Source organism: Pan troglodytes, chromosome 10, assembly GCF_028858775.2.
Source record: "Pan troglodytes isolate AG18354 chromosome 10, NHGRI_mPanTro3-v2.0_pri, whole genome shotgun sequence".
Classification (NCBI taxonomy): Eukaryota; Metazoa; Chordata; class Mammalia; order Primates; family Hominidae; genus Pan; species Pan troglodytes.
Window position 1 is genome coordinate 117341331 of NC_072408.2, and position 14176 is coordinate 117355506.

At 41.3% G+C, this 14176-nt stretch overlaps 2 protein-coding genes across 23 annotated transcripts in view; one reads left to right on the forward strand and one right to left on the reverse strand.

Annotated features, from left to right (window-relative positions):
• The window catches only part of RAD9B (RAD9 checkpoint clamp component B), a 29566-nt gene extending 28003 nt beyond the window's left edge, over positions 1-1563 (forward strand). For 7 of the 21 annotated variants that reach the window (XR_010147768.1, XR_010147775.1, XR_010147771.1 and 4 more), the window contains 2 exons: positions 4-448; positions 1051-1563. Coding sequence is in view for 10 of the 21 variants with exons in the window: in XM_001142878.7 (XP_001142878.1) it covers positions 4-112; positions 1051-1106 (165 nt within the window). In the remaining 11 variants the exon portion in view is untranslated. Of the gene's footprint in view, positions 1-3; positions 648-1050 lie in introns of those variants that run through there. The other 14 variants (XM_054663528.2, XM_054663530.2, XM_063784929.1 and 11 more) reach the window with 4 other exon arrangements.
• Positions 1564-2724: 1161 nt separating this feature from the next.
• Positions 2725-14176, reverse strand: part of PPTC7 (protein phosphatase targeting COQ7) — a 49023-nt gene continuing 37571 nt past the window's right edge. Inside the window, 3 exon segments of one of the 2 annotated variants that reach the window (NM_001246519.1) lie at positions 6183-6567; positions 7615-7744; positions 9295-9418. In NM_001246519.1, coding sequence (NP_001233448.1) covers positions 6509-6567; positions 7615-7744; positions 9295-9418 — 313 coding nt within the window. In that variant the 3' untranslated portion in view covers positions 6183-6508. 2 annotated transcript variants of the gene reach the window in all.

Genomic DNA, 14176 nt, shown 5'->3' on the forward strand with positions numbered 1-14176 from the left:
CAGTTTTCTTGCATGTTCTTTGGAGCAGTTTCTTCTGACCAGCAAGAACACTTCAACCACCCTTTCGACAGTCTGGCAAGAGCAAGTGACAGTGAAGAGGACATGAATAATGGCAGTTTCTCTATATTCTAATGCTTAATGATGGCTGAGCTGGCCCCCAGCCCAGTGACTGGCTCATTTGCCCCTCAAGCACGAGTTTGCATGTTTAGTGTCTAAAAGAGGTTGTCCAGGACTTCCTTTTAATGGAGGATGGGCTTTTAAACCACATCATCTTGTACAACAACCATATCTAGAAATAGCTGTTTGTCAAGTGTATGTAACTTGCTTTAAATCCATTATGCTACTTGTGAGGCAGAAGAGTTTTCTGTGAAGGAAAAGCCCATTAGAGTTCTTCAATTCAATGCACGTTCACCCTAGAGCTTTTAACATCTTTGCTAGTTTTATAAAGGTATTTAAACTTTATTCAACAGCCATTTAGAGTGCCATCAAGATGGCTTGAAATGGAATTTTGTGATTTGTAGTCAGGTATCTTTTGTATTTGATTGCAAACATTTGGATTTTAGTTTTCTCATGTAATACCATGGCCTTTTTTGTGCATTGTTTTTTATATTTTAAGACTTTAAGTAGAATAAACCCTGGAAAAAAGATCAAGAGTAAAAATATATAGTCACCTTCACTTGGTTTTTTTAGACGGAGTCTCACTTTGTCACTCAGGCTCAAGTGCAGTGGTGCGATCTCTGCTCACTGCAACATCTGCCTCCCAGGTCCAAGTGATTCTCCTGCCTCAGCCTCCCGTGCAGCTGGGATTGCAGGTGCGTGCCACCATGCCTGGCTAATTTTTGGTATTTTGTAGAGACAGGGTTTCGCCATGTTGGCCAGGCTGGTCTTGAACTCCTGGCCTCAAGTGATCTGCCCACCTCGGCCTCCCAAAGTGCTGGGATTACAGACTTGAGCCACCGCGCCCAACCTGGAGTGTTTTTACGTATTGTAAAATTTTATTTCCTAACCTCAAATTGTTCTGATTTTCAGATGTGATTTTTTATTTTGCAGTGTGCTGCAGGAAAGAATTTAATGGAAGTGATGCCAAATATTTCTGTATTATCTGACATAGAACAGTATCCTCCACTGCCAAGACAGCCTGAGTTTGGAGTGGAATAAGGTGGAAGACAAATGTCTCTGTTCTTTGGCCCTTTAAGAGTTAGCTTTTTACCTGCACAAATGGACTAAAAAATCTGGCACAAAACATTGTTATGTAATGTCTTATGATGTGTGCCTCTCCCTCCCCCAAACCTGTTTACAGTCAATTATAACCTGACAAACAAGACTTTTATAACATATTATTGTTACATCTTTCTGAAACCTTCAAACCGTAAGGAAGTGTTAACTGGCAAGCAATTGTACTTTAGACTTTGTGAGAAATTCATAAAGGTGGCTGAGTGGATTTGCATGCTTTAGAACTGTGAATAGAGTTCTAACTGAAACCAGAATTAATTTGGCTCTTGTAGCTTAGTAATGAGTCACAGCTACCCACAATAACCTAATAAAAACTCAAGTTCATCCCAAGATGTTCCTTAGTGAATGAAAATGGGCCTTAACCAAGCTTTTTGTGGTAACTGGCAATGCCCACATAATTTCAACTAAGTCCTTTCATCACATGGTAGGGGAAGATATATGTATCTTATGCTTACACTGATGATTAACACTGAATTTCTGGTATTTCTAACAAATGCAGACGCCTACACAGGGAGCTTTTATACACAAAAGTAACTCTGTAGGTCTCTTTGCTGAGGATAACATTTCTGGTTCATTCATTGAAGTAGGCAGAGGGGTTTAGGTCTTGAAGGCATCATCATCAGTAATAGCCTGGATGCAGCATTGGACTATTATAGTTAATACTGGCGGGGCGTAGTGGCTCATGCCTGTAATCCCAGCACTTTGGGAGGCCCAGGTGGGCGGATCAGTTGAGCCCAGCAGTTCAAGACTAGCCTGGGCAACATGGTGAGATCCCATCTCTACAAAAAATACAAAAATTAGCCGGGCACTTTGGATTTTAGAATTTGGATACAGAGTGCTAAGCTGAAATACAGTCATGTGCTGCATAACGTTTTGGTCAACGATGGACTGCACAGACAGTGGTGGTCCCATAAGATAATGGAGCTGCCCTATACAGGTGTACCATTTTTTTGTCTTTCATACCATAGTTTTGCTGAAACATTTCTATGTTTAGATATACAGATGCTTACTGTTGTGTTACAACTGCCTACAGTATTCAGTACAGTAACATGTTATACAGGTTTGTCGCCTAGGAGCAACAGGCTATCCATATAGCCCAGATGTGTAGTAGGCTAGACCATCTAGGCTTGTGTCAGTACACAATGATGAAATTGCTAAGGATGCATCTGTCAGAACATCTCTGTTAAACAACACGACTGACTGTACAGCAGATTTTTTTTGTAGCTTCCCTCTATACTATATGGAAGGTGCAAAGCCTCAGCTGGGAAAAAGTTCTATAATTTACATTTAATTGTCAGTCCATTTTGATGAATTTCTGAGGAAGCTAAACTGATGTAGTGAAGCAGCTGGAGCCAGTTAAAGTAGCAGCATATAATCAGTGCTAGAATGACTAGGAGGCTTGGAAATGAGGACCTGATAGTGACCAACAAACTCAATGTCAAGGGCTGGTGTCTCATTTAGTTACTATTCAAACCAAAAGAAGTACACAGATTAGTATAAATACTATATTTATTAAATATCTTTACAGTTTATTTAAATGTATTTACAGAACTATTCCTGCATAAGTTATAATTCAGACATCCAAATTCAGGTAATTGCCTCTTGGGTAATAAGACAAATAATGATAGTCTCAACAGAAAAAAAGCAGCTCATTAGTATACACACAGATTCTAATTTGCTTCATTATTTAGCCATCTTTGCCACAAACTACCTGCTAACAGTTAAAATTCTGACATGGACACGTTTTAGTTGAGAAGTTCAATTTTGCAAATAATTTAATTTTAAATAAATAGAATCCAAATATGTCCTGCTTCATGTTTTGTTTCATAAGCAGATTTTGGTTTTTTGATACTGTAAAATTTTTAAAATGCAAAAATGTGATACAGTTTCCAGAGAAACTGAATGCTGTAGCTTCTACCAAAGATAGCTGGTATTAAGGTGACCTAAAGAACCATGAACTCATCCAAAGTACAATTTACAATTCGAGCCAATCTTGTTTACATTCTCTCAAACACTCAAAGCTGACTCAATAAATTCCCACGATTCCTGCCTAACTTGTTACTTGGTATGGTGGGCTAATGGTACTGAAGGTGGTTTCCATCTCCGGGCTACTGTCCTATCCAGAACACACGCAGCTGATAGAGGAGAGGACGCTCTCCCATCATGCAAAGCTTGAAACCCAGTTTCTAATCTAGACACAGCCCAACCCCCAGACATGCATACCTGGAATGGATTCTTTTGTGATTTAGTACCCATCAACCATGTCAAGCAAGTACAGTAACTCAGGACAAATAACTTGTTCCCCCTGCATCCCATTTCTTTTAGTTTTTAGAGCCTATGGACTCTACTGCATCTCCATTTGGTAAATTTTTTTTTTTTTTTGTGCGCAGGCAGCTTAAGTTCATAGGAAGAAATAAGGTTCTGATATGTTTAGAGTGCACATTTTAAAACAACAAAATAAAAATTTCAAGCATGTGATAAAAATATTGATTTTTATAATACAGTATTGCTTTATAAATATAGATGGAAAAGCTATAAACTTTACTGGTCTTTGGTGCATCCAGAGAGGGATAAATAATTTGCCATTTGTAAATTAGAAATCCAAATTTTTTCTTTTGTTATAAAAGTCCATTACATGAGGCGTGTGTGTGTGTGTGTTGCTTAAAATATAATTAACACACACATCAGGTTCAGAATCAGACCCACCAAGTGGTACAGCACAGTAACAACCCATGGAAGCTTGGGTCTGTGACCTGGAAAATTCTACTATGGGTCCAACACAGCCTCTGACCACTGAGAGTAGGAGAGATACTTGTTAAGCAGCACTCCAGCTGACCCCCCGGCAGTCATAAAATTAAGTGCATAACACAAAAAGAACAGGGGAAAATAGAGAAAATATTTTATGTCACTAATCTATAGGCCAGATCCAAAGCCAATTCCACTGTGAAACTCAATTCTTGCCCCCACTACTTTCAGTATCACTGGAACAAACACATCATCAATTTCTAACAATCGTTTCTCAAAAAGGTAAGCTGAGTAAATAAGTTGTATAAAACACCACCAATCTAGCTTTACAAAGATTGTGTTTGACTGGTTAAATGAGAGCAGAGAAAAACCAGAAACTTGACGAGCACTGCTCTTACCAGGAATTAAATGTAGGCGTTGGAAAATGAATGCAAAATATATCCAGATCATAAGGCTACATACTCTTACCAAAAATAATTGAAAACCTAAACAAAAGAGCTGAAGTTGTCAGTCCTAATATAAATGTATTCATTCTAACAAAACCCTTCTGGATGCAACTTTCTTTACTTTTTAAATACACAGAGACTGCAAATAGTTTGTGCAAAATAAATACCCCGCCACTTGCCACTCATGCTTCTGTGTTTTATCATAGCATGATGATTTCTCCTTAAATAGAGACTCCGTCCAGACCCCCCACCCCGCCCCCACCGCGTCTACCAAAGAATTCTGTTTTGTCAAGTTAGGGTAGTTAAGGCATTCTGACATGTAATTAAAGGTGATTCAAAATAGATTATCTAACATTATGCCAATTTAGGAATAGTAGATAAATTACTGAACGGCTTACAAATGAATAACTCATTCTTATTATAAATGAAATGCCTGTTACAAGCATGATGCATTGAAATATAGTAATGACATGTACATGGTACATGTTAAACAATTTTAAATAAAAGCCTGACAGTTACTCAAATATACAGTACAAATTCACAAAACAAAATCTTTTAAAACAAGTTGAGGTAACCTCAAACATAAATTTTAATGCAATAAACCAGGGAGTCAGTATCTCCTTTAGAGAAAGACTTTCTATATTCTCAAGTAGATTCTCATCAGGTTTAATTGCATTCTCATCTATACACCAATGTTACCTGACTTATATATAAAACATGGCTTTAATTTAAGGATTTCTAAGTATATATTTTTTTCTACCACCAAGTTAATGAAGGAAAAAAACTGACCCAAAAATATATATCTTTACAGCAGTCAACTTGTACACAAAACTTAAAAATAAGTTTCAGCTTGCAGATAATGGGAAAACTGAATGCGGGGTAGTTTTGTAAGGAAACTATATACTGCAAAATGGCTATTTGGAAACTGTAAACATTAAGCTTGATTCAGAAACCCCTAAATTTCCGTGTGGGGTAATTGTAAATGTCAGATCATCACTGGGAGTTTTCCTCATGGACGTCTGTGCTGCTGCCGCTGCACACAGTGCTCTCTCCACATGGACTCACTGGATTTGGTGCATGCTCTATAGAAAGCAAGGCTACTAATAAAAGGTCTGAGAGTACAAGTATGGGTAGGTAGCATGACCACTGAAAGCCAACAAAATTCAAAGTTACAGCTGTCTGTTCTCAACCCTTCAGGCCTTGGGACCTAGAGTTCCCATTCAGGGGCATTCTATCAGACAACTAGGAGGAATTTCAGCCATAACAATTAAATTTCTAGGCTTTGAGGGGTTTTACAACCTTGAGTATTATTTCCATAAAAAAATACTGGTAAAGTGTCTCCCCTACCCCTCCTGGAGATCAGGCCTTAGCCTGTGATTTGGACTAATCAATAAACTGCCAAAACTTTAACCACAGGAACACAAACATCTTTTTAAAAGCATGAAATATTTCCATCCATAGACTAAAATGGATTTTTCTCCCGATTTGTAACAAAAAAGCTTTTGGGATCAAAACTGTATAACCCAGAGCAATGTTTTACAGCAGAATCATAAGCCCCTGAAAAATAGGAGTTTATAACAAAGACATAAAGCCACACCAATCATCATAACAAAGACTATGCCTGTGGAGTACACATGTAACATTTCTTTTGATGAATAATGTATGTTTCTAGTAGATGTATCATTACGTACAATTTGTGTTAGACTTGTACCATCCCTTTAGCATACTAGGGTTTTGAATTCACTTTACCAACATTACTCATTTTCAATACTTCAACTACTTTGAAAAGTAACAGCCACGGTGGCACTGAACACCTCCATCCCCATCATGGAAAGAACATCGAGAAATGAAGGCCAATCTTCAAATCTTGGATCTCTTCAATTGCTGCCGGCAGATATGAGCTAGTGAATGATAGTAGTGGTTCTCAACAAAGATCTCAACGGGTCTCAAGAAGACAGGCAAAAGACTTACATCACTGGCCATTGAGATCAGTGGCAAAGAAATGTGGTCCTGCCAGCAGGATCAGCACACATGGCAGGGGAAATTTGGGATGATGAAAGGAAAGGCAGGACTTGACACCTCAGCTAGTCTGTATACTCAGCCACTATTGAAAGAAGGACAGTGATGTCATCTGGCTTTCCACCTACAATGAAAATGAGAACCTATCAGTATATTTTAAAAGGAAAAGTAAAAAAAAAATGTGTACTTAAATAAGTACTAGGAGACAAATGCTTGCATTCCAGGCAGTTTTGGTTTGTCAGTATACCCTAGTAGAATAAAGAAAAAAATATTTGATTAAAAAAAAACAGTTAAACAAAACTCCAAGAAATTACATGAAACTGAAGCTTAAAAAAAAAAATCTTCCCTGCTCCTTTACAACAGGAGCTCTATTCAAACAGCCACCACACCCTCTGTTCACATCAATCACAGTGAATCTGACGAGAAAGTTACATGCTTCTATACCCACAATCCTAATTTAGACAGACATATCCAATGTTTTGAAACTAGGAATAGCCTTGTATTCTAATCTGCCAAACAGCTATGGCATGCACTTTTTCTATTTTAACATTTTTTGGAGGACTAAGAAATGTTTCACATGTCATAAAATTATATCAACAAGAAACTAATTCTACTAGCTCTGATATGCTAGCACCAACATGTCCCAGCCCTGAGACGGAGCCACTGGCCTGCTCCCAAAGTCACACATCATGCTGTAGATAGGACAAGTCTTCAGTCAAGGGCAGTTTCACATTGCTTCCCTCTTCAAACCCTGCTGTGGCAATTTGTCAGGCAAACACTGTTGAGTCCCACAAAGCCAGAGGAAGGGAGAAGCGAAATGTCAGACACGTGAAAGGCAGAATGTTAAACTGTTAGGAATGTCCACGCACTCTGGGCAGAGCTCAGAAGCCTTTTGGGCTCAGGTCCAAGCATTGCGGTGGCGGCAATAAAGGGCTTCAGGTTCCACCTGCCTCTGCCGCCAATGAGGTTCAGTTCTGAAGGGCATGCTGTGTGGGGAAGACATGACGAAATGCACTTGCTCTTGTCCTCCTGACCTTGCTGGAAGCCACAAGTGCACAGCTTGGGGGCTGGGAGAGGACACCTCCACAGTCTCACCCAGAGCCCAGAATGCTCCACTCTACTGACACCATGTCCCCAGTCAGTCCCTATGACCTTCCCAAAGAATGCTTACCTCTCACATTCAATCCATTGTCACATGCAAACTGTGCAAAAGGTGACATATAATTTGGGTCATAGGCCAGCTCATGAGCTTGCTCAGCAATGCTTCTGGCAGTCTGTTGTATACTCTCATAATTTGAATTCTAAGATAAAGCATGAGGAAGTTATTTTACCATAATGCTCAAGACAGTAACATTTATCTAACCACCTTTTCCATCATGTAAGTTTTATTCTAGTTAGAAAAGACATTAAAACATCATGCCCTGGCTAATATGAACAAGACTCCAGTGCTGCCTGCACAAGGTATCAATCAGAAAGTCCTTTGCTTTGGTGGCCTTAAGCCCTAAAGTTTGGATTTTCATTTTTGCTTTTTTTCCCATTTGAAATTCTTAAGGTATTCTTGCTAAAATAGGATGAACTGAAAAGGCAGATTCTGATAGCCTTTGAAGGATACCTCAAAAGCTTCCTTGCTTAGGAACACAGCCTGGCCAACCCCAGTTTGCTCTCCAAGAGCTACCAGTTGCTCTAGTGAAAATACCTTCAGAATTTTATATCAGGAAGAGATTCCTGTCTAGCTGTGAAATCTTGGGCCATACCTTTATCCTTGCTGCTCCAACTTCCTCATCTGCAAAACGGGGATGGGAACACGAGGTCCACTTCAGCTCTAGTTTCAGTATAATGACAGGTCTCTGCTTCAATGTCACCTCCTCAAAAAGGCCCTTCCTGACCAATCTATCTAAAGTAGTAGCAGTCCCTTCTACTCTCTATTCCCTTATCCAGCTTTGTTTTTCTTATTTAGCACCCACATTACATCATAGATTTACTTCCCTGTATTTATCTATTTTCCTCCACTAGGATGTAAGTTCCATACAGGTAGGGACTGTGTAGATTCTGCTCACCACTGTGTCACCACACAGAGCACAGTGCCTGTGACAAGGAAGCACCTCACACTGACTGCACTCCACAGACAAGGCGTGGCGCTAAGGAGTTCCTACACAGGGCTGTAGTTAATCCTCACTGCAACCCTATAAAAGAGGATCTTTAGGATGCCCCATTTTATATGAAGAAAATACTGCTTAAACAGTTTTAAGAAACCCTCAGATCTCAGCAACTTCAATAAATAATAAAAAAAGAGAAAGAAACGTACCCAAAGTCATACTGGTTAGAGGTAAAGACTCATGAGAAAAAGACTCATTTTTCCCAGAGTATGTTCACAAAGCCAGGAAAAAATTGAAAGCCTAGTTTTCACCTCCTTCCTCTATGGGAGAAACCCATACTATTTGGTTACTGGTGGCAGCTCAGGTCACACTGAGGCTTCCAGTGGCCTGCTGCCTTTGGCTGGCTCTGGCATGACTATTTCCTGTCTTTGCCTGATTCAACACCTGCTGGGTGTTAGAAGAATAAAAGGAGAAACAACCAGGACCCGACACCATTAAAATATAAATAAAGATACAAACAAGAAATGCCCTCCATCTAGACTTTTCCTACTTCTACCAGCCTATGAAAACCTTGGGTAGGAAGCTTCTTTTTCCAAGTGCTCTAATTATTTGAAAGACCAGAGCTATTATTATTTTCCTGAAATTCACAAAAGAGTTCTTTCCAAAACTACAAAGAGATAATGCAACTGAATCCATAAAACTCAGCTGTCCAGAGAGGGCCACTTTTCCCAAGAGCTAACCTTTGAGTTAATTACCTTTAACTTTTTTAGCTCCTGAAGGATCATATAATCAGGCATGTTGTCAAAGAGTCCATCTGTTGCCGTCAGGATAATGTCTCCTAGCTGGACATCGAAAGACGTGCTATCAGCAGCATCCGGACTGTGGCAAGGACAGGGGAGGGACAAAGTTAAGAAGGCCCTTTAGAGATGAGTTCAAAATGTCCTACAGGCACTATTTTACAATGTAATAAGCTTTCTGCAAGAAAAACTGATTTATTATAATGGAGTCAATTTTTTTAAAAAGTCATTCTGAAATTCCCAACCCTGAAAAAAGTTAATCGAAAACTCTAATATAAATGTTTCAAATTTTTAACTGAAACTACCGAGTAAAACCAAGTCTGATGATTAGTCACAAGTGGCTGAGAAGGAGGGAGGAAGGGTTCTCTTCTGAGTCAGATCTAACACACCTCTAAAATCCTAGTGGAAATGAGTCTTTATTCCTAATTCTTTACAGCCGAATTCCATCCCTTTTTTTTTTTTTGGAGACAAGTCTCGCTCTGTTGTCAAGGCTGGAATGCAGTGGCACGATATAGGCTCACTGCAACCTCTGCCTCCTGGGTTCAAGCGATTCTCCTGTCTCAGCCTCCCAAGTAGCTGGGACTACAGGCATGTAAAATAGTGCCTGTAGGACCACAGTCATGCACCACCACGCCTAATTTGTTTTTACATTTTTAGTAGAGACAGGGTTTTGCCACGTTGGCCAGGCTGGTCTTGAACTCCTGACCTCAGGTGATCCGCCTGCCCCGGCCTCCCAAAGTGCTGGGATTACAGGCATGAGCCACTGTAATCACCAGCCACCCAGCCCACCCCCTCTTATTCACATATTTCACTCATCAGTTTCCTTGAATATTTGAATCTGGGTCCTGGGGTGCCATAGTGAGGGTGGGATGATGAATACCTGTGGAGAACAACATGCCAATCTTTTTTTTTTTTTTTTTTTTTGAGACGGAGTCTCGCTCTGTCGCCCAGGCTGGAGTTCAGTGGCGCGATCTCGGCTCACTGCAAGCTCCGCTTCCTGGGTTCACGCCATTCTCCTGGCGCAGCCTCCCGAGTAGCTGGGACTACAGGCGCCCGCAACCATGCCCGGCTAATTTTTTGTATTTTTAGTAGAGACAGGGTTTCACCATGTTGGCCAGGATGGTCTTGATCTCCTGACCTCGTGATCTGCCCGCCTTGGCCTCTCAAAGTGCTGGGATAACAGGCGTGAGCCACTGCGCCCAGCCACCAATCTTATAAGAATTCATTCACTGCTGGGTGTGGTGGCTCACGCCTGTAATCCCAGCACTTTGGGAGGCCAAGGTGGGTGGATCACCTGAGGTCAGGAGTGCAAGACCAGCCTGACCAACATGGTGAAACCCCGTCTCTACTAAAAATTAAAAAATTAGCCAGGCGTGGTGGCACACGCTTGTGATCCCAGCTATTCAGGAGGCTGAGGCAGGAGAATTGCTTGAACCCGGGAGATGGAGGTTGCAGTGAGCCAGTGAGCCAAGATCGTGCCACTGCCCTCCAGCCTGGCAACAGAGTGAGACTCCATCTCAAAGAAAAAGAAAAAGGAAAAAAAGAATTAATTCACTTGCCAGTCGCAGTGGCTCATGCTTGTAATCCCTGCACTTTGGGAGGCCAAGGCGGGCGGATCACCTGAGGTCAGGAGTTTGAGACCAGCCTGGTTAAAACCCGTTTCTACCAAAAATACAAAAAATTAGCTGGGCGTGGTGGCACACGCCTGTAATCCCAGCTACTAGGGAGGCTGAGGCAGGAGAATCACTTGAACCTGGGAGGCAGAGGTTGCAGTGAGCTGAGATTGCACCATTGCACTCCAGCTAGGGCAACGAGAGCTAAATTCCGTCTCAAAAAAAAAAGAATACATTCACTGGAAATAGCTACAGTATTTTGGCATAGTAAGGACTCTGTGTCTCCCAAGGGTCCCAAAGTGGTCATCATACATAGGTATTTATTAGTGTGCCTCATGTAACAGGTCTTCAAGAAATATCTTGATATCTTGACAAGGCGTGGTGGCTCACGCCTGTAATCCCAGCACTTTGGGAAGCCGAGGCAAGCAGATTACTTGAGGTCAGGAGTTCAAGACCAGCCTGGCCATCATGGTGAAACCCCATCTCTGCTAAAAATACAAGCGTTAGCCAAGCATGGTGGCGTGCGCCTATAATCCCAGCTACTTGGGAGGCCGACACAGGAGAATCACTTGCTTCAACCCCAAAGCTGAAGGTTGCAGTGAGCTGAGATGGCGCCACTGCACTCTAGCCTGGGCAACAGAGCAAGACTCCATCTCAAGAAAAAAAAAAAAAAAAATAGAAGAAATATCTGTTGCATAACTAAATGAATGAAGCAGCAAAATATTTGACTCTCCAAATTGGGGGAAAAAACTCTTCAATATACTGTTGAAGAAAGCAAGGTGAAGACAGTGTGTCGTATGTGCAACCATTTCAGTAAAAAAAAAAAAAAAGGCAGAAAGACACACAGACATGGATGCTTCTATATGCAGGGAATAGATCTGGAGAGAATCAAATAAACTGCTCATAGCAGGCTGTGGGTGGTGGCTCACACCTGTAATCCCAGAACTTTGGGAGGCCAAGGTGGGCAGATCACTTGAGGTCAGGAGTTCAAGACCAGCCTGCCCAACATGGTGAAACCCTGTCTCTACTAAAAAATACAAAAACTTAGATCATGGTGGTGCACACCTGTAATTCCAGCTACTCGGGAGGCTGAGGCAGGAGAATTGCTAGAGCCAGGGAGGCAGCAGTAGCAGTGAGCCGAGATTGCGCCACTGCACTCCAGCAGCCTGGGCAGCAGAGCGAGACTCTGTCTCAAAAAAAAAAAAAAGAAAAGAAAAAGAAACTAAAGAAACTGCTCATAGTGGCTACCTTTGAGGACAGAATATGTGGCTAAGGGCAGGAACAGGAGGCAGATGTCTCACTAAACTTTTTTGTGTACAACTCTTAAAAAAAAAAAACAGATGGAAGATCTTTTTCTCTGACAATGCCTGATGAAAACAGACATAAAAATGGGGGAAAACCCCGGGTGGGGAGAAAAGATCCTATATTCAGAGATCATGGCCTCCTGAGGCTGGTTCTTGGCGACTTCTTAAGGCCAGTTTCCCTCCTTCCAGGCCTCCCTGGGGAGGGAAAGGTGAGATCTGATAATCTGCCTTAACCTCTAATTAAGGAACAAGAGCCAGGAAAGCAAATCAGATACCGACCCGGAAGGGAGGCACCAGATCCAAAGCACCCTAAGCTCCACGGAAAAACCCCAACACTTGTGTAAGCAACATGTGACAACATTTGTGAAGAGAAAGCATAAAAACTAACAAAAGCACACATGCCTATGAGGATTCACACTAAATGCACTCAGAAAATTTCTGGTTCATCTTCACTTGACTGAGGAAAAAGGTGGCACATGTAAAGTTCTACCATGTGCTGCTGCAGGGAACCGACTTTCACTTACATATTTAGATAATCAACATTTTGTAAAAATGTCTACTAAAGGAAAACCTGTAAGTTAAGGTTAAAATAATATTCTGTAGATAAGAGGGACCATTAACTAAGGAGATACATGCAGCATGAAAAAAAAAAAGGGAAAAAGACTGTAAAACTGGGGGAAATCAGGTCAATTCTTTCCGTGGAATAAAGAGAAAACAATGCAAGACGCTCTCATCTGCTCAGCCTTTGAAAGCTAATCAGATTCTAGAAGTTTAGATTAATGACCAGGTTGGCACTGAAGCTCTGTTTTATGCTGAGGTTTTTCTTTCCCCAGAAGTGTCCTTTGCTATTCTGTCTGTGAGAGTCTTGCTCCCATTGGACAGTTCGTCCTCTCCTAACAGTTACTCCCACCCATGAGCTTGGTGTTCTGCCAGCTGCAGTTTTGCCCATTTTGATTGAACATACTGTGGTGCTGGAAACTTTTGACCGCACTGAAACATGAGCTGAAATCACATGCTAGCGAGCTGTCTCTGGGCTCCAGGGGAAGCCACCTCCACCTCGCTGGCATGCCGGCAGAGTACTGCCCCAACCTGTCTGTCCCACAGACAGTGTGTGAGATATGGCAGGGCTGCTTTGGTGCTTGGAAGCCCAACAAGAAGAATCAAATGAAGAAAAAATTGAAGCACCAGTCTCCAAAAACTGTGATCTGAGCTTGGGCTCTAAGGAGGCCTTGGGGTTCAGAGTTCTCCCCACTCCAGTGTGGCTAACAATAATGTAGATTACAGCCAACTTTAGAAGGGCCTAGAATCAAATACTCTTCCAATTATGGTCACCCGCCTACTTTTACTTTTTACTTTTGGATTTAGACTGGTGACCATAATTGGAAGAATATTTAGACTTTTACCGGTAAAAGTTACTTTTACTGCTAAAGTTAATTTTTAGATGGGCAATGCTGAACATTTAATTATATAACATGCTCATTCCAGTTTAAAAGATGGCAATAATAATTCATTTTATCTTAGTTTGGACCTAAGAGATGGTTTAATGAGAGCTATTAAGTAGAGACAAGTACTTGCTAGAATGCTTCTATTTTTACAAAAGGTTCATTGTGCATTAATCAACATTTATGAATTGCCAGTGATGTTTGTGCCAGGTCTTATAAAGCTATAAGATTGTTAAAGACACTGAAATCTGAGGCTTTGCCTTACTCTGGACACTCATCTAAGAAAAGATAAACTGTAAAAGTCAACTCAAAAAAAGCACCGTTTTGGCTGGGCGCAGTGGCTCATGCCTGTAATCCCAGCACTTTGGGAGGCCGAGGCGGGTGGATCACGAGGTCAGGAGTTTGAGACAAGCCTGGCCAACATGGTGAAACCCTGTCTCTACTAAAAATACAAAAATTAGCCAGGCATGGTGGCGGGCAC